This window comes from Mastacembelus armatus, chromosome 6 (assembly GCF_900324485.2).
Source record: "Mastacembelus armatus chromosome 6, fMasArm1.2, whole genome shotgun sequence".
NCBI lineage: Eukaryota > Metazoa > Chordata > Actinopteri > Synbranchiformes > Mastacembelidae > Mastacembelus > Mastacembelus armatus.
Genome location: NC_046638.1, coordinates 24,887,672 through 24,910,700, shown reverse-complemented (window position 1 = coordinate 24,910,700; position 23,029 = coordinate 24,887,672). Strand labels below are relative to the sequence as shown.

Genomic DNA, 23,029 nt, shown 5'->3' with positions numbered 1-23,029 from the left:
CAGATGAAGCGGCCCTGGAGCGCACAGTCTGAGGATAATTGCAGGTGGTGAGGCTAACAGTCTGTCGAAACAGGTGGTATTTTGTATCTGATCAAGCTTTAATCTGGTTTAAGTGTCTGCTACGTTTATTTCTCCTGGATCCAGGCTGGTGTTCTTTGTCTCAGTCCATGATCCACGATGCAGTCCTCGGTGTGGCTCGTCGCCAGTTGCGCTCTCATCCTCTGCGCGTCCCGGCTGATTGACGGGGCTAGGGGACAGCGGCAGTGTAGTGAGGTGAGAGGTGCCAAAGTCGATCAGTGAGGCTTCATCTTGTTTTACTGCTTCTGCTTAAATTGTTAGACGTGGTGGCAATTAGGAAGACGCACTGACAGAAAAGTGGTAATCCAGACTATATCAAGAACGGTTTACAATTGAAGACACATTTCCGGGTCAGGGTATGGTGTGATGTTTCAAACCATACCCTCGACATCATTTGCAGCAGGTGGGACAACAAAATGCACCTTGAACTGGTTCTGGTTTTAAAGAAAACAAGTTGGGACAGCATGGAAGAGCATTAATCCTCGTGTGCTCTGGTTTATGCTGAACTTCACAGCTCACTGTTGTTCAGCCTGTTATCAGTTTCCTGCATGGACTGGCCTTTCCTTCCTTCTGGCCTGGTTTAGCCTAACACCTCCAGGCTGGCAGGACACACACTCTCAATATAGAGGAGCAGCATTCTTCTATGTTATTGGCTCAGTCTGTTTTCACACTTGCACAGATCACTGCAGCTCCTCGTCTGAGGCCTTTATATATTATATATAGATATAGCACTTTGAGAAGACAACATCACAGCTGACGTCTTAGTTTAAATCATATGAAATACATTTATAAGTAGAGGTTGGAATACTGAAATTCTGCCATATCAGGGATTAACCACAGCTCTTGTGGGTGTCGCGAGATAATGGGGCTTTCATGGAACAGAGTTCAGAATACAGTCCTATTCTTTTTTGTCTTTGTGACACTGTGACTGAACTCTTAGTAGACCCGCAGACCCCAGAGAAAATCAGCTTGCAAGTGTGTTAATGTCAAAATCTGGTTTGGCTCAAGGAGCAACATTATGTAAACTGTCAGAAATTAGGCCACCCTCCTCTGTTCACAGTGTGATGGCGAGAAGCTATGCTTCACATTAAGCTAATGGTTTTCACTACAGACCACAGAATAAAACTTCTAATTGCCAGCTAAGTATTCCTGTTTAGAACCTGTTTTAGCAGCAGCCCATTGCTGCCATCACCCCCGTCTTCATCACCATGGAGATGGTATGTTGTCCAGAGCAGACAAGTGGTTGTGGCTTGAGAGATAACGCCGTAACTGGAGCTCATCTTTTGTAGGCCTGAGCAGCTAGCCAACTTTCAGGTTTGGTGGCTAATGCAGCAGCTACATCCATTTACTGTGCTTTGACATGCAAATCATTCTCACCCAGAATGAGATGACTCATGGCTGTGATTTGGGTGGAGGCTTCTCATGATGTGATGTTTACTGACCTGCCTCTGGCCTACATTGGCTCATTGTTTGTGTTTAAGACTGTTGTCTTATGCAGATATGCTTTGTTTGTGTGTATATAATTAACAGCTGGACTACTACTACGAATACACAGAGTGTGACAGTACAGGATCTCGGTGGAGAGTGGCCATCCCGCAGAGCCCTGGGGCCTGCACTGGACTACCAGAGCCAGTACGTGGCACAGAGTGCAGTAAGTGACTGTGAACTGTCTATATGTGTGTATGTGAGAGGGTTCAAGTTGATGAGTGTTTTTCACCATCTTATCAGTAGTGTGGAATGTCCACCACTAAAACCTGACTGACCCTGTTTGGACATCCTCCAGACTAAGTACAGCCACAGGCCAATAACCTCAAGTCAAAACAATGTTCCATAATCACATCTTCTAGCTCACTTTAAAATCCACACCACACATGTGTGTAGGTGATTATAACAGTATTTGTGTTAATGTTTTTCCATGGAAACAGGTCTGCTAAGTGAATGGTGAGGAGTGTTAAACTCTTTTTGTTGGGAGAGGGGTACTAACTACCATCTGACTGAAAAGTAGCTTATCCTTGTGGGTCCAGAAACACAGATTTTACATGTGTAAAAGCACACACAGTGATTATAGGTGTGTGTTCTTTGTTAGACCTCCAAGAATGGGTTTGCCCTGCGCTGTTGGGCGAGATTGTCAGTGCTGAAATTGGTGATAGTCGTGTGGCCAGAAAGGAACAGGTGCCTGTGGTGAATAACTTGCATTGGTGTTTCAGGATGTTAATGGAAAGCTGCTATTTGTTAACCTCGATATTTTCAGGGGTTAAATTCGGCCGGAGGCCCCCACAGCTAAGCTCTGCCTCCTGATGTCCACAGTGCGACCTGCCAGAGCTCAGCTACCACCCCCTTCAGCGTCACAGCATTGACAACTCTCACAGTTTTGGCTGGAAGCCTTAATTTTGACACACTGTCTCTTGCTGACCAAACAAATGTAAAATATAACTTCTTTCTTCTTAAAATTGTTGTCGTTGTCAAGCAGCAACAAGATTGATACGTATGTCTCTATTTTGAGGAAGGAGCTGTGTTCAATTTATGCACGTTAATAATTTAAACCATCTGCTGTGACACTGTAATTTTACTGTAGTTGTATAAACCTAAATGAAGATAAGCTGCTGCACACACTGCAGTGAAATAAAGCAGCTGTGTTTCAGGATGAGTGGAACATGGTCACTACATTTTTATTTTTAGAAAATTTTTTTGTCTTGAGTTGTTTATTACAGGGAGCTTTTTTTGTTTAAAAGCAGTGATATCTGCTCCATTACTGCAAGCACTGAACATATGGAATCACTGAAGTAAATAAAATAGAAGGTAGTGGATAGCAGGCCTAATAATGAAAACACAGTTTATTGTACTTAACCTCAATGCAAAGATATTGTATGTCTATTTTTATATATGGACTGGAATTTCAGTGTTTTGTGATATCTGTCTGCCACTGTCATTATGTTTTGGTATAGGTCTGTGTAGTCATATTGTCTTTAGGGGCCCCCCTGATCACAAATTCCAAATACACATCTAAATAACAAACATATGAATTAAAAACTTCATAAAATACAATAATCAAATACCATTCTTTATTTACCTTTAGAAAATTGAGTATATCTTCCACAATGCTTATTGCTGTTGCATACTCCTGAAAATGTGAAACATTTCCCACTCTGCAAGGGCATGAAAACTTTTATCACCTTTTTTTATTCAAACATTTTTCTGTTTCCTTTTACCTTGTTGAGACTCCTACAAAGTTCACTGGGAGAACACCAGGCACCTGTTTTACATATTCTATTTGATGTCATCAGTTGTACTATAATACATGCAGGAAGCCAAGTTAACTAACTCAAGTGTCACCATGTTTTTATTTTATCATTCCCAAAAATGCCACTGTTGCCAGGAAGACAAGCCTTATCACTCCTACAAACACTGCTGTGCACATTAATACACCTTATCTTCACATAGTGTGCACACCACACAGTTTTTAAAAATTTTTTATTAGTTGCTTTGAAGCATGGAGGCATCACAAAAGCGTTTAACCAGTTCAGGTATGAGGAGAAGTTGATTGTGTTCACACATTGACAGGCCCAGGACATTAAGCTCTGTGGAGCGAGTGCAGGGACAGGCTCGGTGTGTAACAGGATGTAAGGATTAAGTTCTACAGTCACTGTGGTCATGATCTGCTGAATGCAGCAGTGATTTCTATGACCAGTTCTGTCATCTTTAATCTGTTTCAATTCATCTTGTAAACATGATTTTTGAGACAGAATGTGAAGAGCTTTGGGAGATGTATTATTCTTTTTCCAATGCCTCGGTCTCGCTTTTGCTGTGTCCCCCAGCCTTTTCATGCAAGGCTGGAGAGTTTCTGGAGATGTCAGCTCAGGAGTGTACCCAATGTGCAGCAGGAAGCTACTCTCTCGGCAGCGGCATCCGTTTTGACCAATGGGATTCCATGCCTGCTGGATTCAGTAGCTTGGCAACCTCGCTGGAAAACGGTCCCCACGGAGCTGATCGGATCGCCTGTAACAGGTGTGTGAATAACGTTAAAAAAAAAACAAACCCGAAAAGCTGGAATTAAGTTTAGTCTTTTCCTTTGCAGTTCTTCTTGGGTGCCTCAAGGAAACTATCTGGAGTCCAACAGGGATGAATGCACAGTCTCTCTCATCTATGCTGTCCATCTGAAGAAACAGGGCTTTGTCAGCTTTGAGTACCAGTATCTAGACAACAACCTGCTGTTTGAGTTTTTTGTGAGATTCGCTCTTTTATCTGTTTTGCGTCATTGATTGTCAATGTCAATCTATATGTTTAAGCAAATACTAAGTGTGTTTACATATACACTACTAGGGAAGTTTGTTTCGGCTAAGCTTTAAATTTTCCTTTGTTAGAGACCTCAAACAATAAAAAATGTATTAATTAATTAAATGCTCTCAAATATAATGGGCACAATATTGATGCTAATGGAAAACATTCTAAATCTCCAAATCATAATCACTTTAATTAAGTGCATCAATCAGACAACTGATTATATATTTCGACTAAACGTGATGCTATTTATTTATTTTTTTAGAGTAAAAGAAACAGCAATTTGCCTCAAATGACTATTGTCTGTCTAAAAGAGGATTGTATTTAAGCACTAGGTAAGAACCAATCAGTACTTGTTAAATAATTCATTGTTGGATTAGACAGACTGGTTAAGACAGAGCTAAGGGCTGTAAGGCCTGTTTAGGCTAATACAGTCTGAATTGCATAAATCAAAAGTAACTTCAGTATGCAACGTACCACCTTAGGGGATCATATGTGTGTGTTTAGATCCAGAATGACCAGTGTCAGGAGATGGACCAGTTTGCTGATGCAAAGTGGCTGAAACTCACCAATCATGGTGAATGGGCGACTCATACGGTGGGTGCTGCACACTGCCTTGGCCTTTGTCAAAAAAATATGTTGGCTGACCTGCAAGAAATGGGCAGATACAAGCAGGAAATATGCTAGTACACAGAAAGAGGATGATATCTCTTATTGTTGTCTCCAGTATTTTTCCAGACACAAAAATAAAATGAGATTAGCTGATGTTGGAAAGGGTTCATCTCACATGATACATGAAATTGTGTGTATTGTAGGTCAACCTGAAGTCAGGCACCAACATCCTCTACTGGAGGACTGGTGGGGTCCTGATGGGGACCAAAGTGGTGAAGCCTGTTTTGCTGAAAAATATCCAAATAGAAGGTTAGCAACATATTTTTCTCTTTTCTCCCCACCTCCTTCTCTAATATATGATAAAGCATTACAGTAATTAAATATTTACTTTACTTTTCATTCTGTGTTTCATGCTGTGTCCTTTCCTCTTAACAGGAGTTGCCTATACATCAGAGTGTTTCCCATGTAAGCCTGGGATGTTCAGTCGAGCCCCAGGCTCCTCCATGTGTGAACCATGTCCCCGGGACACCTACTCTGGCCACGGTGCCAGCTCCTGCACCCCCTGTAACACCACCAGTCAGTATGCGGGTAAGAACACAAAACAAGATGTGCCCATATTCAGCATTTCACATTTAAAAAAAAAAAAAAATCAAATTACACAGCCTTGTGTGTGTCGCTCACACAAGCACGTAGGTGAGTGTGACCTACTTTCAGCTACTTTAGTCAAACTTCAGAGAAAGAAGCACTCCTGTTAGCTCTGTATGGAAGGACTGTATGATTGCAAGGGAGTCAAAAGTTTTAGCAGATGGTGTATGGTCTTGTGTTTTTATAAAGCTCCTATATTACTTATAACATTATTTTCTAATATCCTGTTTATGAGAATTAATTTTATACAATTCAATTCAATTTTATTTGTATAGCGCCAAATCACAATACAAATCATCTCAAGGCACTTTACAAAAACTAAAACTAAAAACCCAACAATTCCCTATGAGCAAGCACTTGGCGACAGTGGAGAGGAAAAACTCCCTTTAACGGAAGAAAAAACCTCCAGCAGAACCGGGCTCAGTTTGGGCGGCCATCTGCCTCGACCGGTTGGGGTGAGTGGATAGAGCAGAGAGAAAAGAACAGCAACAATAAACAACAAATAGACACTGCAGGTTGGTGGGACCAGTAACTGCACATCAGAAATATACAGCTCCAGGACCAGGGACACCTGCAGAAGGTACAGAGAGAACAGAGAGAGCACAAACTAGGGGAGAGAGAGAGCACAAGGTTAGTAAGATTCAATGGTGGAATATACATGAGGTGGGAGGAGAGAAGAGAGGGGAGGGGAAGGGAAAGGGGGGGGGGGGGTTAGGGTAGGGGAGCTCAGTGCACCGATGGTCCTCAGGCAGTCTAGGCCTATAGCAGCATAACTAAGGGATGGTTCAGGGTTGCCTGAAGCCAGCCCTAACTATATGCTTTGTCAAAGAGGAAGGTTTTAAGTCTAGCCTTAAAAGTATAGAGAGTGTCTGCCTCCTGAACCCAGGCTGGGAGCTGGTTCCATAGGAGAGGAGCTTGATAACTAAAGGCTCTGCCTCCCATTCTGCTTTTGGAAACTCTTGGAACCACAAGTAGACCTGCACTCTGAGAGCGAAGTGGTCTATTGGGATAATATGGTACTATGAAGTCTTTAAGGTATGAAGGAGCTTGATTATGAAGGGACTTGTATGTGAGAAGAAGGATTTTAAATTCTATTCTATATTTTACAGGGAGCCAATGAAGAGAAGCCAATATAGGAGAAATATGATCTCTCTTGCTAGTTCCTGTCAGGACTCTGGCTGCGGCATTCTGGATTAATTGGAGGCATTTTATGGAGATATTGGGACATCCAGATAGTAATGACTTACAGTAATCTAGCCTTGAGGTAACAAATGCATGGACTAGTTTTTCTGCATCATTTTGAGACAGGATGTTCCTAATTTTGGAAATGTTGCGCAGGTGAAAGAATGCAGTTCTAGAGATTTGTTTTATGTGTGAGTTAAAGGACATGTCATGGTCAAAAATAACTCCAAGGTTTTTTACAGTAGTGCTGGAGGCCAGGGTTATGCCATCTAGAGTAGCTATAATTTGAGAAAAGCTATTTCTGAGATTTTTTGGCCCAAATATAATGACTTCTGTTTTCTCCGAGTTTAAAAGTAAAAAGTTACTGGTCATCCAGGCCTTTATGTCAGTTAGAGAGGCTTGAAGTCTGGTTAACTGGTTTGTGTTAACAGGTTTAATAGATAGATATAACTGAGTCCATTATCTGAGACTAAGAGAAGATCGTTGGTAACTTTCAACAGTGCTGTTTCTGTACTATGATGTGCTCTAAATCCTGATTGAAAATCTTCAAATAGTTCATTCCTGTGTAAGTGGTCTGATAGCTGCTTAGCAACAGCTTTTTCTAGGATTTTAGAAATAAATGGCAGGTTGGATATTGGTCTATAATTAGCCAAGACTCCTGGATCAAGACTAGGCTTTTTGAGTAAAGGTTTGATTACTGCAGTCTTAAAGGCCTGTGGTACGTAGCCTGATACTAGAGATAAATTTACCAAGTCCAATAAAGATGAGTTCATTAATGGCAGGGTGCCTTTAAACAGTCTAGTCGGGATGGGGTCTAAGAGACACGTTGATGATTTCGATGAAGCAACTACTGATGTAAATTCAGAGAGATCTATGGGAGAGAAGCAGTCTAAACATAACTGAGGTCCTACAGATGATTCAAGAGCTACTGTAGTAGAAGATTCATTTATTGCAGGTATAGGAAGCATCTGCTGAATTTTATCTCTAATAGTTGTGATTTTATTTGTAAAGAAACTCCTAAATTCATCACTGCTGAGAGCTAAGGGAACACTGGGCTCAACAGAGCTGTGACTTTTTGTCAGCCTGGCTACAGTGCTGAAAAGAAACCTGGGATTGTTCTTATTTTCCTCTATTAGTGATGAATAGTATGCAGTTCTGGCTTTACGGAGAGCTTTTTTATATGTTAGTTGACTGTTTTTCCAGGCTAGAAAAATTTCCTCTAAGTTTGTGGAATGCCACTTCCTTTCCAGCCTTCGTGATGCCTGCTTTAAGGTACGAATATGTAAATTATACCATGGGGCTAGTCTTCTCTGATTCACTAACTTCTTTTTCAGAGGGGCTACAGAATCAAGCGTTTCACGCAGTGAGGTTACAGCGCTGTCAACAACATGATCAATTTGGTAGGGAGTGGGACTGAAGCAGCTGCCCTCCACTATGTTTATACTTGGCATAGACGTAAATAAAGATGGAATCATTTTCTTAAATTTATTAACAGCGTTGTCGGATAAACATCTGCTGTAGTGGAATTTTCTTCCAAACGCTGCATGATCCATCATTTTAAATTCAAAAGTTATTAAAGAATGTTCTGACAAAACAGGATTTGGGGGAAAAACTATTAGATGTTCAATTTCGATGCCATAGGTCAGAACAAGATCAAGGGTGTGATTGAAACAGTGGGTGGGTTTATTAACATTTTGAATGAAACCAATTGAATCTAATATAGAATTGAATGCAATGCTGAGGCTGTTATTTTCATTATCTACATGAATGTTAAAATCTCCCACTATAATGACTTTATCTGATCTAAGCACTAAATCAGACAGAAAGTCAGGGAATTCAGTTAAAAACTGAGTAAGGGACAGGTGGACGGTACACAATGACAAGTAGAACTGGTTTTTGTGTTTTCCAGTTTGTATGTGAGAGACTAAGAGTGAGGCTCTCAAATGAGTTAAAATTGTTCTGAGGATGAAAGTTTAATAATAAGTTTGAGTGGAAGATTGTAGCTACTCCTCCACCTCGACCTGTGCTTCGAGGAACATGATAATTTTTATGACTGAGGGGGGTTGATTCATTCAGACTGACATATTCATCCTGCTGTAACCAGGTTTCAGTGAGACAGAAAGTCAATTTGGTGATCAGTTATCAAATCATTTACTAACAGAGATTTAGATGAAAGAAACCTAATATTTAATAGTCCACATTTGACAGTTCTGTTTTTCTGTTCAATAAGAGGAGTGGTCTTAATTTTTATTAAGTTTTTATGAATGACTCCTCTTCTGTTAACTTCTGATTTATTTGATTTATATGTTCGAGGGGCAGACACAGTCTCTATGTGGTTTGAAGGGGGCGGCGGCTCTAAGGAAACTGCAGAGAAGCGTTTTAGACTGAGTCTCTGCGCCCCGGTCCCCACCCTGGATTGTCAGGCTTTAGGTCGGCTAATAAACTCGGCCAAATTCCTAGAGATGAGAGCTGCACCATTCAAAGTGGGATGGATGCCGTCTCTCGCTATCAGACCAGGTTTTCCCCAGAAAGTGGCCCAATTGTCTATGAAGCCCACATCGTTTGCTGGACACCACCTAGACAGCCAGCGACGGAACGACGACATGCGGCTAAACATGTCATCGCTGGTCAGATTGGGGAGGGGTCCAGAGAAAACTACAGAGTCTGACATCACTATAGTATTTGTTGGATTCTGGTTTCTGCAGCTGCACTTTTAAGCAAAAGTTACTTAATTTTCTTTTACCTAATGTGGTTTTATTTTCCCTCATCACCACTTTTCTAAGCTGAGGCATCAGCTGTGTGTAAGGATAGACCTCCATGTTCCAAGAAGGACTATTTCCAGATCCACACAGCATGTGACCACGAAGGCAAGGTGAGAGAAACAAGGCCACCCTTAAACACAACATGCTAAGGAGTTTTATTCTGCAACCACAGCTTCTGTTCTATTCTATCACCTTCTTTTCTGCAATTTTAGACACAGGTCATATATAAGTGGATTGAGCCTAAGATTTGCCTGGAGGGGGTGCCTGGAGCAGAGACGTTTCCTCCAAGTGGAGAACGAGAGCCCTGCCCACCCTGTAACCCCGGTTTCTACAACAATGACATGGCTACCTGCTCACCCTGCCCACCTGGAACCTTTTCTGATGGGATGAAACGTATTGGCGCCATCTTGTATCCATTTTCTTTACGTACTTGAGTTTTTTTTCCTCCTAATTGTGTTTTTCATTGTGCCCATCCACCAGCATGTAAGCAGTGTCCAGCAGGCACTGAGCCAACCTTGGGTTATGAGTTTAAATGGTGGAATATTCTTCCAGCAAACATGAAGACCTCCTGTTTCAATGTGGGCAACTCCAAATGTGACAGTATGAATGGTGAGTTTGTTTTAGCAAGATGATCTCTTCTGGTCTTGTGTGACTCTTTTATTCATACTTATTTGCTTTTTTGAGACTCTCATGTCTATATGAAGCTACTGTCAGCAGCCAGTTAGCTTAGCACAGGAAAACTGTCCAAAGCTAACCAAAATTATTCAACTCCATTGAAGTAATTTATTTAAAACATTACATCTATTTACTTGGCACTACAAAATATGTTTTTCCCTTGTAAAGCCACAGTTTGTGGTTTTTAAACATCAGGATTTGTAGCATAGTATGGTATGGATTTGTTTTTTATCCTTGTTTCTAGTCTTTGTTTGAAGTTAATTGGTAGCGTATGTGGTGGTAGAATGAGAGGAGCAGCGAGCAAGAGTGTAGTTCTGCATGTGCTTATTGAACAATTGGTTTCACTTGGACTGATGAGCGTTAAACCAGTCGGCGTGTTCGTCCTGTTCTTAAGGCTGGGAGATGGCAGGTGATCACATACAGAGTGGAGCAGGAAGCTCAGATAATGATTACCTCATCCTCAACATTCACATTCCCGGATTCAAGTAAGTGCGGCCATGTTATGCATTTTGTCTCCATCACTGTTGCTGAACTGTCTGTTTCTTCAGACAGTCTACATCCTCTTTTTTTCTGTTTACATGCATCAGGCTCCCCACGTCTGTGTCAAGTCGTTCAGGGACAGAGTTTGGCCGCATCACGTTTGAATTTGAAACCTTGTGCACAGCGGACTGTGAGCTCTACTTCATGATGGTGAGAAAAGCTCTTGACAGATGTTTGCTACAATACATGTTGTTCTATGTATGCTTGGAGGAGAAATTTGATGATTGAATCTTTTAGGATGTAAACAGAAAAAGTACAACAGTGGTAGAGTCATGGGAGAGAACCAAAGCCAGACAGTCCTACATGCACATCATGACGAAGAATGCTTCGGTCTCCTACACATGGGCTTTCCAAAGGACTAACCAACCTTCAGATGTAAGTATAAGTACACACTTCCACAGATTTTCCTACTTCCATCTATATTAACATCAGAAATGTGTGATATTATCATCTGTTATTCTAATCATATTGTTGGCTTTTCTTTGTATCAGGAATCGTAATGGAATGTTTTCTCTTTAGTTACTAAATAATGTTCCTGTTGATATTTTTGCACATGTTCATATGTGTAATATTGTTCTATATTTCAAAAAACTGAACATGTTTTTCATGTCTCTAAAAATTGGTTTCAGTACAGGTAGTGTATCCTGTGACTACTAAAACAAGCCTTATATAGCAGCACCTTCACCCCACCCTTATGTGTTCCTGTCAGCTGCAGACAGCTCATCGCTGTTTCTTTGATAACATTCAGATAACATTCACATGTTATCTGGACTATCACAATGAACACAAGGAGTCGTAATGAGGTTGGACTGGTTGGGGAGCCACTGTAGATATTCAGCTGTGAGATGATCATATAAAACACAATAACAGTTATAGCAGCAATGTCAAATTTACAATGCTACTTTTTATGTGGTCAATATGCTCATTACCAAGTTGATCAAAATACTGCAGAAAACTGTGATTAGTAAAAGGAAGACAGAGTAGTTTTACCTGAAGTTTTAACCCTGAATTTGTTTGTGTGCTTGCTGCGTTGTTGATGTCAGACCAGTAGTTTGCCACTGGGCCTTTCATAAGATCAGGAAACCTGGTATACCATCTTAAGTCCCTGGAAAAAAAATTCCTGACCGTTTTATCATACTCAGCTTTGTAAATCCACTCCACACTGGGTACACTGAACACTCCTTTCTGTTTAGTTTTAACAATAACATCTGATATCTACAAATCCAACGCAAGACGTTTACCACTGTGCCATGCATGAACATTGTTTTTTTTTTTTTATGGCAGTAGTGGTGAAGCTTACCAGTTTTCCAGGGATATGGCCATTTAAGTGAGGGCATAACTAAACTTTCGATACAGCTCAAATAAAGAAGAAATGCGTGCAGGGCTTAGTGGCAGAGCATTTGGACAAAGTCGGCTTGTTTTTGTATAAAACCTTTTTCACCTGCTATATTAGCAGCTTGCACACACTGTAGTTTGTTCTGGAGTTGTTTGTCTGTCTCCCCTTCAGGTACGTCACTATGTCAATGACGTGGCACGGATCTACTCCATCTCAGTGAGTAATGCGGTGGATGGGGTGTCCTCTGGCTGTCGTGCTTGTGCCCTCAGCACCCAGCCCTCCAGCTCTACGTGTGTGCCTTGCCCACCTGGACACTATATAGACACACACACCAGCCAGTGTACAGAGTGTCCACGTAACACACGGCTTGTCTCTCATACCTCGCCGGGCCCTGAGGCCTGCAGACCCTGTGGACCAGGCAGCAGGAGTGACAAGGTTTGTTGACAATGTTAAAGGAATCAAAGCTGTTCTTGTCATTTATATTGGTTAAACCTATTACAGTATATTAGACACAACCATACATCTGTATTTGTGCTGTACTTGTGCTTTTTTTTTTTTTTTTTCCAGGATCACAGTTTATGTTACAGTGACTGTCACTTCACCCACACATCAGGAAATGTCACTCTGACTTTTGACTTCAGCCTTCTTGGATCTGTAGGAACCCTGATGAACGGACCAAGTTTTACCTCTAAAGGAACTAAGTACTTCCACCAATTCAATATAAGCCTGTGTGGAGGACAGGTGTGAAGAGCTGACAGCATATACACACATAGAAAATGCTGTTCTTTTAAAAATATGTGTATACAAATGCAGTGTTTTATACTCTCTTTTTCAAGGAGCAATTGGCAGTATGCACGGATAATGTAACAGACCTGTCCATCACTGACACCCAGACAGAGAAAGGCGAAGGAGCCAACTCTGTCAAATCATTCATCTGTCAATCAACAGTAATCCCAGCTAGTGGACGTGGCTTCCACACAGCACTCTCCTCGCAGTCCATCAACCTGGCCAACACATTCCTTGGTCAGTATGTAATTACAAGACGCTGACAGTTTTTAATTAATATACATTTTTGGTACAGAGAGCTGTATATTTCAAATGTCTTTACACATTTACCTGTTAATGGTGAATAAATGTTATAGAGCAGAGCACTATTTTTCCATGTACACACTAAACCGACCTCTATTTATATGTTATTACCAGGTGCAACAGTAGAGAATACACTTGATGGAATAAGGGCAAGACCAGAGCTGTACCCCTGGACCTCCAAAAAAGTCCCTGACATCAACTTCTACTACAGGTAGCTCCCCATGTTTCTATTATTTTTTTAATTAAAAAAAAAAAACATTGGTGCTCTAAGGTTATCTCTTGCTTTGTTGTTGGCAAGGTCCTTGGAGGCGACCTCATCTTGTGAATCGGGTCGGAGTGCAGTGGTGACACTTCGCTGTGACCCTGAGAAGAGCACTAAAGGCGAGCTTGCAGTTCCCAGGTACATCTCAAACACCATTTATCCAGATTTCTGTGTTAAACATGTAGCTTGGATCTCTGCTGTGATGTGGTGTGGAAGTGACAGTCTGCGTTTGGCTCTTACAGTCAGTGCCCTGCAGCAACATGTGATGGCTGCACATTTCACTTCTTATGGGAGAGCTCAGGGGCCTGTCCTACATGCACAGAGAAAGACTACCATCAGATAGAGGGAGTCTGCAAGGGAGGACACCAGGTGTGTGTGTGTGTGTGCGCGCGTGTGTGTGGTTTTACCTGTAAACTCTGGCACTGATTTGTTTTGGTTCTTAAAAGATAAAGCACATTGGACATGAAATTAAACAACATGCTGACTTTCAGCTTTAATTTGAGGGTGCTTATGCCTACACCCGATGGACTGTGTAAAAATTATAGCCCATTTTATACCTTCCAAGCATAAGAAGGGTTATAATTCCAACACTGTCCACTCAGCGTGAAGGCAAACACTTAAAGCTCTAAGTGAGTACCTTTTTTCTTTGCCTCACTTGAAATGCTTTGTGCTTGACTAAAGCCAAAACAATGAAAAACAATTCACTGTCCAAATACTTAAGAGACTGCACTCTACATGTGCACCATTTGTACTGTATGTGCAGTTTTCAGTGTAAGTTCTGGCTCTGTCACATTCTTATCTAATGTTGTGTGTGTGTTTTCATCCTCAGGATCTGCTTTATGTTTGGACTGAACCGAAGCTGTGCATGGGAGGCGTCACCTTGCCTGAAAAGAAAACCTTGCCATGTGAGGGTATGGAGTTGTGGGTACGTCTTGGTGCAGGACTAGGAGCCTTCACTGCAGTGCTGCTCGTCTCCCTCACTTGCTACTTCTGGAAGAAGAACAAACGGTGCCCTTTCCTCTTCCCTCCTACCTTTATTTCATCTTCCTTTGCTTTCTCCCCCTTACAGTGGTGTGAAAAAGTGTTGGCCCCCTTCCTGATTTATTTTTTTGCCTGTTTGTCACACTTTGTTTCAGATCATCAAACAAATTTAAATATTAGTCAAAAATAACACAAGTAAACACATCATGCAGTATTAAAATGAAGGTTTTTATTAAGGGAAAACAAAATCCAAAACTACATGGCCCTGTGTGAAAAAGTGTTTGCCCCCTAAACCTAATAACTGGTCGGGCCATCCTTAGTAGCAACGACTGCAATCAAGCGTTTGCGATAACTTGCAATGAGTCTGTTACAGAGCTGTGGAGGAATTTTGGCCCACTTGTCTTTGCAGAATTGTAATTCAGCCACATTGGAGGGTTTTCGAGAACCACGTTTTTAAGGTCATGCCGCAGGATCTCAATCAGATTCAGGGAGGACTTTGACTAGGCCACTCCAAAGTCTTCATTTTGTTTTCCTTCAGCCATTCAGAGGTGGACTTGCTGTGTTTTGGATCATTGTCCTGCTGCAGAACCCAAGTTCACTTCAGCTTGAGGTCACGAACACATGGCCGGACATTCTCCTTCAGGATTTTTTGGTAGACAGCAGAATTCATGGTTCCATTTATCACAGCAATCTTCCGGGTCTTGAAGCAGCAAAACAGCCCCAGACCATCATACTACCACCACCATATTTTACTGTTGGTATGATGTTCTTTTTCTGAAATGTGGTGTTACTTTTATGCCAGATGTAATGGGACACACACCTTCCAAAAAGTTACAACATTCCAACTTTTGTCTCGTCTGTCCACAGACCCAAAAGTCTTGGGGATCATCAAGATGTTTTCTGGCAAAACTGACACAAGCCTTTGTTCTTTTTGCTCAGCAGCAGTTTTTGTCTTGGAACTCTGCCATGCAGACAATTTTTGCACAGTCTCTTTCTTATGGTGGAGTCATGAACAGTGACCTTAACTTAGGCAAGTGAGGCCTGCAGTTCTTTGGATGTTGTTGTGGGGTCTTTTGTGACCTCTTGGATGAGTTGTCGCTGCGCTGTTGGGGTAATTTTGGTCGGCCGACCACTCCTGGGAAGGTTCTCCACTGTTCCATGTTTTCGCCATTTGTAGATAATGTGCTTCGCTGCAGTCCCAAAGCTTTAGAAATGGCTTTATAACCTTTTCCAGACTGATAGATCTCAATTACTTTCTTTCTCATTTGTTTTTGAATTTCTATGGATCTCGGCATGATGTCTAGCGTTTGGTCTACTTCACTTTGTCAGGCAGGTCCTATTTAAGTGATTTCTTGATTGCGAACAGGTGTGGCAGGTGTGAGGAATTGAAGTCAGGTGTGATAAACCAACAGTTAAGTTATGTTTTAACAGGGGGCCAAACACTTTCTCACACAGGGCAATGTAGTTTTGGATTTTGTTTTCCCTTAATAATAAAAACCTTCATTTGGAAACTGCATGATGTGTTTACTTGTGTTATCTTTGACTAATATTTAAAATTGTTTGATGATCTGAAACATTAAAGTGTGACAAAAAATAAAAATAAGAAATCAGGAAGGGGGCTAACACTTTTTCACACCACTGTATCTCTTTTCTTCCTTACCTATTCCCCCTCTCATTATTTGATCCTGCCACTTCTTTTCCTTCACACACATTTTTTTTTGTCACTGTCCTTGTGGGTTTCTTTTCTTGTTTTTTCCTACAGTACTGATTCTGTCGTGTCTTTGCTAGGTTGGAGTATAAGTACTCCCGGTTGGTGATGTCTGCCAATAAGGAATGTGAGATGCCAGGAGCTGACAGCTGTGCTGTCATGGAGGGAGAGAATGAGGGAGACATGGAGGATGAAATTGTCTACACAAAACCGTCTTTACTTGGAAAACTGAAAGCCATAGCATCCAAGGTGAGACTGGCTGTATTACTTTTACAGTTTAAAAAAAACAAAAAAAACTTGCAAATTGGAATGCAAAATTAATCTCTCTGTGATTTCAGGGAAATGGAGAGAAGTATGAAAATGTGCAGTTAAATTCATCACATTCGAAAGCATTGGTGTGGAGCTAGAATGATGCTGAAGCGAGTGGAGGTGAGGGTCAAATCTATATCCTCGAAACTTTCCACTGGATGACCCCTTTAATCAACCACCCCCTTTACGAGCTTTGGTACCTGGAACACCAACTGTGTGTACATACACACTATACACACACCATACACCTCAAGACAGGTTCAGAGATGTCACACAAACATGGTGGCCTTAAAGCTTGGTACGACAGAGCCATCCAACTCGAAGCATAGTGCTGCAAAGCAGATGTATGTGATATTCTGGTGTCATAAAGGCTGTTGTAAGACCTCAGGGTAAGTGAAGACATATTTGACATGTGAGAGATGATTTTGTTTCTATTTATTTTAGTCTGTGTAGTGTCTAATATTTCTTTAGACAGCCATGGTGTGTTTTGCCATCAGGATCATCATAGTTAGTGTGTGTCTAAGTATATAGATGTTTACGCAGACTGGTACATTCTGGCCATATAGAGCCTATATCTTCTCACTTATTTGTTCTTTTGCGTTGTTGAAGTCACTGTAATGATAATCGTTTTGCCGACCAACTGAACATGAAGACGTCATATCATGCAGATGTGGTTGTGATGTTGACAGTCGGTGTATGTTAAATAAATGATGTATTTATGTATATGTCTATGGAGCTTGATTAATTTCAGCTTTTTTTAAAAATGTTTTTATTTATTTATTTTTTTTAAATCTTGCAGAGAGCTTGGACACATAGGTCTAATATATAAATCGGCTTAAAAGCAGTAAAATTCTAATGTGGAATAGTTGCTTGAAACGAAGAGTCCACTTCAGAAAATGCAGGTTGTTTTTGGCTCATGAAAATGATTTGCAGAAATGTCAAATCTGTAGACAAAGCACTAACATTGTACCAACACAAATTACAATTTATAAAAAAAAAAAAAAAAAAAAACGACAAATGTTTGTAAGTTTAAGGTTTAATTTTTTTTATTATTATTATTATTTGATAAATTGTTAATTTGTGTTGGTGCAATGCTTGAACTGACATTTTCTCCTACCTACATATAACTCACTTTTAATTGTTTGCCTTTTAAAGTCACCATTGTGTAATCAATGTTGATTTGTTGAGCACATTCTAAGAATTATTGCCTGAAAATCTCATTTTGTATGAGCTTTCCTCAGGGCTGAACAAAACTCGTAAATTTGAGACTGTGATTTGTCAATTTCTAGATGACAAATGGTTTAGCACCCGATAGACTATTACATATTTACAACTGTGGGAGTAATGTGTAAGGTTTTCCTTCAACTTGCAATTCAAGCTTTTATTTGTGAAAAGGAGCAAATTATGCTCTGGGTCGACTGTAAATTATTGTGAATATTCTCAGGTTTTTGACGTGTGGCCCAAAATAATTTTACTCTACAAAAGCTTCAATTTCGTTGCTTTCAAAACAATTTTATAAAACTGTAGAGTTGCAGCCTGCCTTCATGTAACAGTGATATGTCAGAGGCCTAACATGAGCCAGCTCCTAATATATCCTGCAAGTTGAGTGCAGAATAGTTGAGTATTACTAGTGGTGGGCAAGTGAAGCCTCATGAAGCTCTGAGGCTTTCCTGACAATTGTGCCGAAAAAGATTCAAAGCTTCGAGACTTCAGTGACGGTGACATCTGGTGGACAACTGAAGCCATAGCAACCTCTAAAGAGCACAAATGAAGCACTGGCACTGTTTCAATCCCATGACAGCAATAAAAGTTCAGACCTCGTGAGATCAAAATGATCCCAAACTTTAGAACGTCGCTTACTGGTGGGACTCGCCGTGAAACTTGCCAAAATACTCTCACTCTCACTCTCCAAATCCTGAAGCAGAATGATGCATCTTATATAGCTGGTATGGCACCAAACCACTCAAATCTGTCAAACCTGTCAAGCTGTCATTGCCTCAGAATGCATTGAAACGCCATGAGCCAATGACACACACTGAAAGACTATGAGCCAATGAAAAGCTTTGAAACATTTTGAAGCAATGAAGCGCGAAGCGAAACAGTGATGACGGTCATCAGTCACGTGACACTGGTGTTTTGATACAAGCTCCGACACAGTGTTTCGAATCACTCCGCTTCAGGAAGAGTGACACAAGCTCCAAAGCCTCGGTATCATTTGCCCATCACTAAGTATTACTTACTGTAAGAGCCATGTAGCGGTAATATTTTAAACCACCACTAGGTGTCACTGTAAAAGATTGTTATAAAAGTAGGAACCTTCCCTCACTTGGTGTGTTCCTGGAGGGAATGTGTTCACAATTTTTTGACCGTTTTGTTTCAATATACGCAATTTGCACAAGGTAAATAAATGAACATATTTTTGAGCATTTAACTACCTGTGTGGATATCATCCTTTTAATGCATAAGGCGCGTCAACTACATGCACCTTCCAGGATCACCAAAGCTGTCTAAAGATAAACTTGGCGGCTCTACATAAAGTCAAAAAACTACTGAATGCTACGCATCAAGTTAAATGCTTGAGAAATGCCGGTGCATTTAAGTTAATAAACTGTTGGCTGCTAAAGTATTCATTTCTACTGTATTATGAGGAGTATTGGAGAGTACCTGGACAGGAGTTTGTCCGCGTTTGTTTGCTCCTGCTGCGTTTGTGCGCCGCCATCACCAGCGTGAGAGGACGCCGCTGTAGCCGCTGTGTTGGTGGGGTGGACGCGCATCGCTGGACTGGATCGGAAAGCATCGCGCCTTTGAGTGAGGACGTCGCTGTGTTTGTGGTGTAAATACACGTTGTTGGCGTGGATCAGGAATCAGCGCGCAGAGTTGGAGCTGTTCGACTGGGTTCAACGCATCGTCTCGTCATCAATGGCGCCCAACGAGAGGTATTTTTGGTAGAGCTACTCTATATTAGAATGGCCATTTAAGTTCTGTGCACACTTAGGGGAACAAAATCCAAAGCATTGGTGGTCAACAAACTACAAATTTTATGAACTAACTTTATTAGTGCATCTACTTTGTTTGGAAACAGTCTTAAGGAAAAAATGTTATGAACTAATTTAGTATCGCTTTCACTGTGTTTGAAATCAAATTGTTTGAATATGGAATTGAAACTGAGTGTGTTTTTAAGGAAGCACCACAAACGAACAATGGTGCTTTAAATGGTGACGATTGACTGTTACAGAAAAACGAACTGTGAAACTGTTGCAAATGACAGAAAATCAATGTTAACAAAAGCAACTAATATTAGGAGAAAAATTCAAGGTTTGATGCAACAGAATAATGTTAAACTGGTACAAGAGGGTTTGGATGATCTGTTGCATTTATGTGATGAAGCCAAGGGTGTTCATGGTGTTTTGATGGGAATGTTACCTGAATGTGACAGAGAAAAACATGACATTTGGTTTAAAACCAAAATGATTACAAATAATGAGTTTGTTTCTGAGGTGAAATCATGGTTCTCAAGTGTGGAAAGTATTACTCTTGATACAAATGAGGTGCATTCTGTGGGTATTGAACCAAATGATAGTGTTTCAAACGTTGGTAAAATGACTACATGTAGTAGTGTTTCATCTGCACTGGTCCTAGCTGAAGCTAATAAAGCTGCACTGCTTGCTTGTATGGAGGTGTTACAGGAAAAACACGCTTTAGAGGAGCAAGAACAACTGTTGAGGAGGAAAAAGGAAGAATTGTAATAAACTATGCTAGCTGAATGCACTGTTAAAGTAGCAGTTTTGCAGGCCTCTGATACTCAGTGTTGCTAAATCTTCACAAACTATGGAATCTCAGTTGAACACTAAAGAAGAAAAACCATCAGCATTAAATCCAATGGCAATTGAATTTGAGGTGGAAGATCAAACAGAAGCAAATATTGCTTTGGGAACTTCTGGGACACATCAGGAAGTTCAACAGCCTCTTAGTTCTCAGTTGGAATGGAAAAACTCATAAACAAGGAGTTCCCAACTAGTACAAAATGTGTCTGTTCAAGCTCAAGAACCTTTTACATCTGACAGGACCTTTCTGCATACTAACCTTCAAGCAAATGGAGCTTTCATCAATGATTTTAGGTTCTCAGCCACAAAATCCAGGACTTTATGGAAATATCATCACCATCATGCACAGACAAAATAAAATAATTACTGCTCTTGTTCAACAGCAATGTGCTTCTTCGTTACCAACAAAAGAAATTCCTCTGTTTGATGGAAACCCACTTCATTATGTTTCTTTCATCAAAGCATTTGAAAGAGGAGTGGAAGGAAAGGCTAAGCCGGGTGATTGTCTCTACTACTTGGAACAGTTTACAAGAGGACAACCAAGAGAACTGGTGTGTAGTTGTCTGCACATGACTCTTGATTTTGGTTATATGAAAGCAAGACAGCTGTTACAGGAACACTTTGGCAACAAGTATAAGATCGCCACTGCTTACTTGGAAAAGGTTTTGTCATGGCCCTCGGTTAAAGGTGAGGATGTTAATGCTTTACAATCTTACGCCCTCTTTCCACGTGGATGTTGCAATGTCATGGAGGAATTAGTGTATCTTCAGGAGTTGAATATTCCAAGCAATATGAGGGCTATTATATGCAAATTACCTTTCAAGCTCAGAGAGCGATGGAGAACCATGGCATATAACATCTTGGAAACCACTGATAACCAAGCTTCATTTAAAGATCTGGTAGAATACATGGAAAGACAAGTTAACATTCTCTTAGATCCCTTGTTTGGCAATTGATAAAATTGCTAATCGTACTAAGCTTCATTCAGAAGGCAGAGTGAAAGGAAACACCTTTGCCACTTCTGTTATATCTGTGGAATCTAAGGAAACATCTAATGGAAGAACTGAATACAACACATTTGAGGTTGTCTCATCATGTTCATATTGTGATGAACATCATGCATTAGAAAACTGTACACGCTTCAAAAGGATGAAGCATAGAGAAAAGTTGGAGTTTCTAAAGGAGAAGGAGCTCTGCTTTGCATGTTTGGGTACAGGACACATGAGTCATGACTGTGGCAAGAGGTTGAGGTGTAAAATGTGTAGCAAATACCATCCCACTATACTTCACATTAACACCTTACAGACTAAGGTACACAACCCACAGGAGCCAGAAATACTCAACTCCTTTGAATCTACCGAAACTTGTGGTCATACAGGGGCCGGAAAGGATTGTTGTTTACTGTCCGTCGTACCAGTTCAAGTAAAGGCTGCCAAGGGAGATAAGATTATCTAAATGTATGCATTTTTGGATCCTGGTAGCTCTGCAACATTTTGCTCGGAATTCTTAATGCATGTAATTTCAGGACTGGAAGTGTCTGCTATCGATGGTAACAACTTCTATAAGCTCCCACAGACACTAACTCAAAGGGAGATACCAGTGAGTACAGACAATAAAAGTACAGTGTCTAAAAGAGAACTATCTAAGTGGACTTACCTAGCAAAGGTGAAGATTCTTCGCATAACATCCAAGGTAGATTTGCTGATTGGAAACAACACACCCAAGATGTTGGAGCCTTGGGAAGTCATAAACAGCCAAGGAAATGGTCCCTATGCTGTAAAAACTGCAGTAGGTTGGGTTGTTAATGGACCTTTGCATGTAGACCACTATGATGATGAAAACTATTCGTATAATCTCTTTGAGGAGGATCTCAACTCATTTGCTGCACCAGACAACAGCACAACCAAAGTGTCCAATGCCCAACAAAGATGTCAAACCACTGCATCATTGGAGGGAAGCAAGACTGATGTAAAGAACCTGATTAGTGCTCAACGGGAGAAATGATCAGCTCCTGAGCCTCCAGGATGGAGTCAAGCTGAGAGACGGACTCAAAGTGAGAAAGATGCAGCTGCACGACATCTGGCACAAATTAACATGCAGAGCAATGACAAAGACGTCAGAACTGCCGGTGTTCTCCATCAGCACTCTGTGCAAATGATAGCTCCTCTGAATCGGGCTCCCACAGATACAAAAATGCAAAATAGCACCTCCATAGGAGCAAATGTAACCAAACAAAGCAAACGTCCTGCACCATCTTGACCTTCTGTGGATGATGGGTCGTCATCAGAACCCAAAACAACCCTATCTTCTGGAGGTGGCTCAGGAACCCAAGTTCAGGTTGTTTATGGCTTAAATCCATTTGATGATGAAGATGAAAAAATGAGTTCACAGTCCAACAACTACTGGTTAACAAAAATCAAATCCTCAAAGATGGCTCGTAACATAACAAACCAAATTGCATTGTGGGTAATGTGGATTCTAGGTTTTGACAAGAAAGAGGCATATGTGGGATAAAAAAGGCATATATTGTTCTGCTGCTTCAAGTTGAATCAATTTCGTTTTACACTGTCCAGCTCCTGCAAGTAAAGCTGCAACTTCGAGCACTTTAATCCACCCAAACACCAGTGGGGACCCCTTACAGATTACACAGGTGTAACTCTATTTGATAACTGTATAACCCAAGCATGTGACCCTGAGTCAAAGGCTGTGATTTCTGTGCACATCCAAGTCCACTGGAGTCTCAGCCTG

At 40.9% G+C, this 23,029-nt stretch overlaps 1 protein-coding gene across 4 annotated transcripts; it reads left to right on the top strand.

Moving 5' to 3' along the window:
- Positions 1-17,182, top strand: elapor2a (endosome-lysosome associated apoptosis and autophagy regulator family member 2a). 4 transcript variants are annotated; one of them, XM_026312200.1, is made up of 23 exons: positions 21-44; positions 145-273; positions 1,609-1,729; positions 3,894-4,083; positions 4,154-4,301; positions 4,864-4,953; positions 5,172-5,277; positions 5,404-5,556; positions 9,579-9,667; positions 9,770-9,950; positions 10,038-10,166; positions 10,627-10,717; positions 10,820-10,922; positions 11,010-11,147; positions 12,280-12,543; positions 12,676-12,849; positions 12,945-13,131; positions 13,312-13,408; positions 13,496-13,597; positions 13,702-13,828; positions 14,289-14,467; positions 16,229-16,397; positions 16,487-17,182. In XM_026312200.1, the coding sequence occupies exons 2-23, from the start codon at positions 178-180 to the stop codon at positions 16,553-16,555; spliced, it is 3,003 nt and encodes a 1,000-aa protein (XP_026167985.1). In that variant the 5' UTR covers positions 21-44; positions 145-177; the 3' UTR covers positions 16,556-17,182. The 4 variants fall into 4 exon arrangements, 3 of the variants coding, with proteins under 3 accessions (XP_033181168.1, XP_026167986.1, XP_026167985.1); XM_033325277.1 differs by lacking the exon at positions 13,702-13,828 and having other exon boundaries at positions 1-273; positions 14,289-14,384; XM_026312201.1 differs by lacking the exon at positions 16,487-17,182 and having other exon boundaries at positions 1-273; positions 14,289-14,384; positions 16,229-16,390.
- Positions 17,183-23,029: the final 5,847 nt, after the last annotated feature.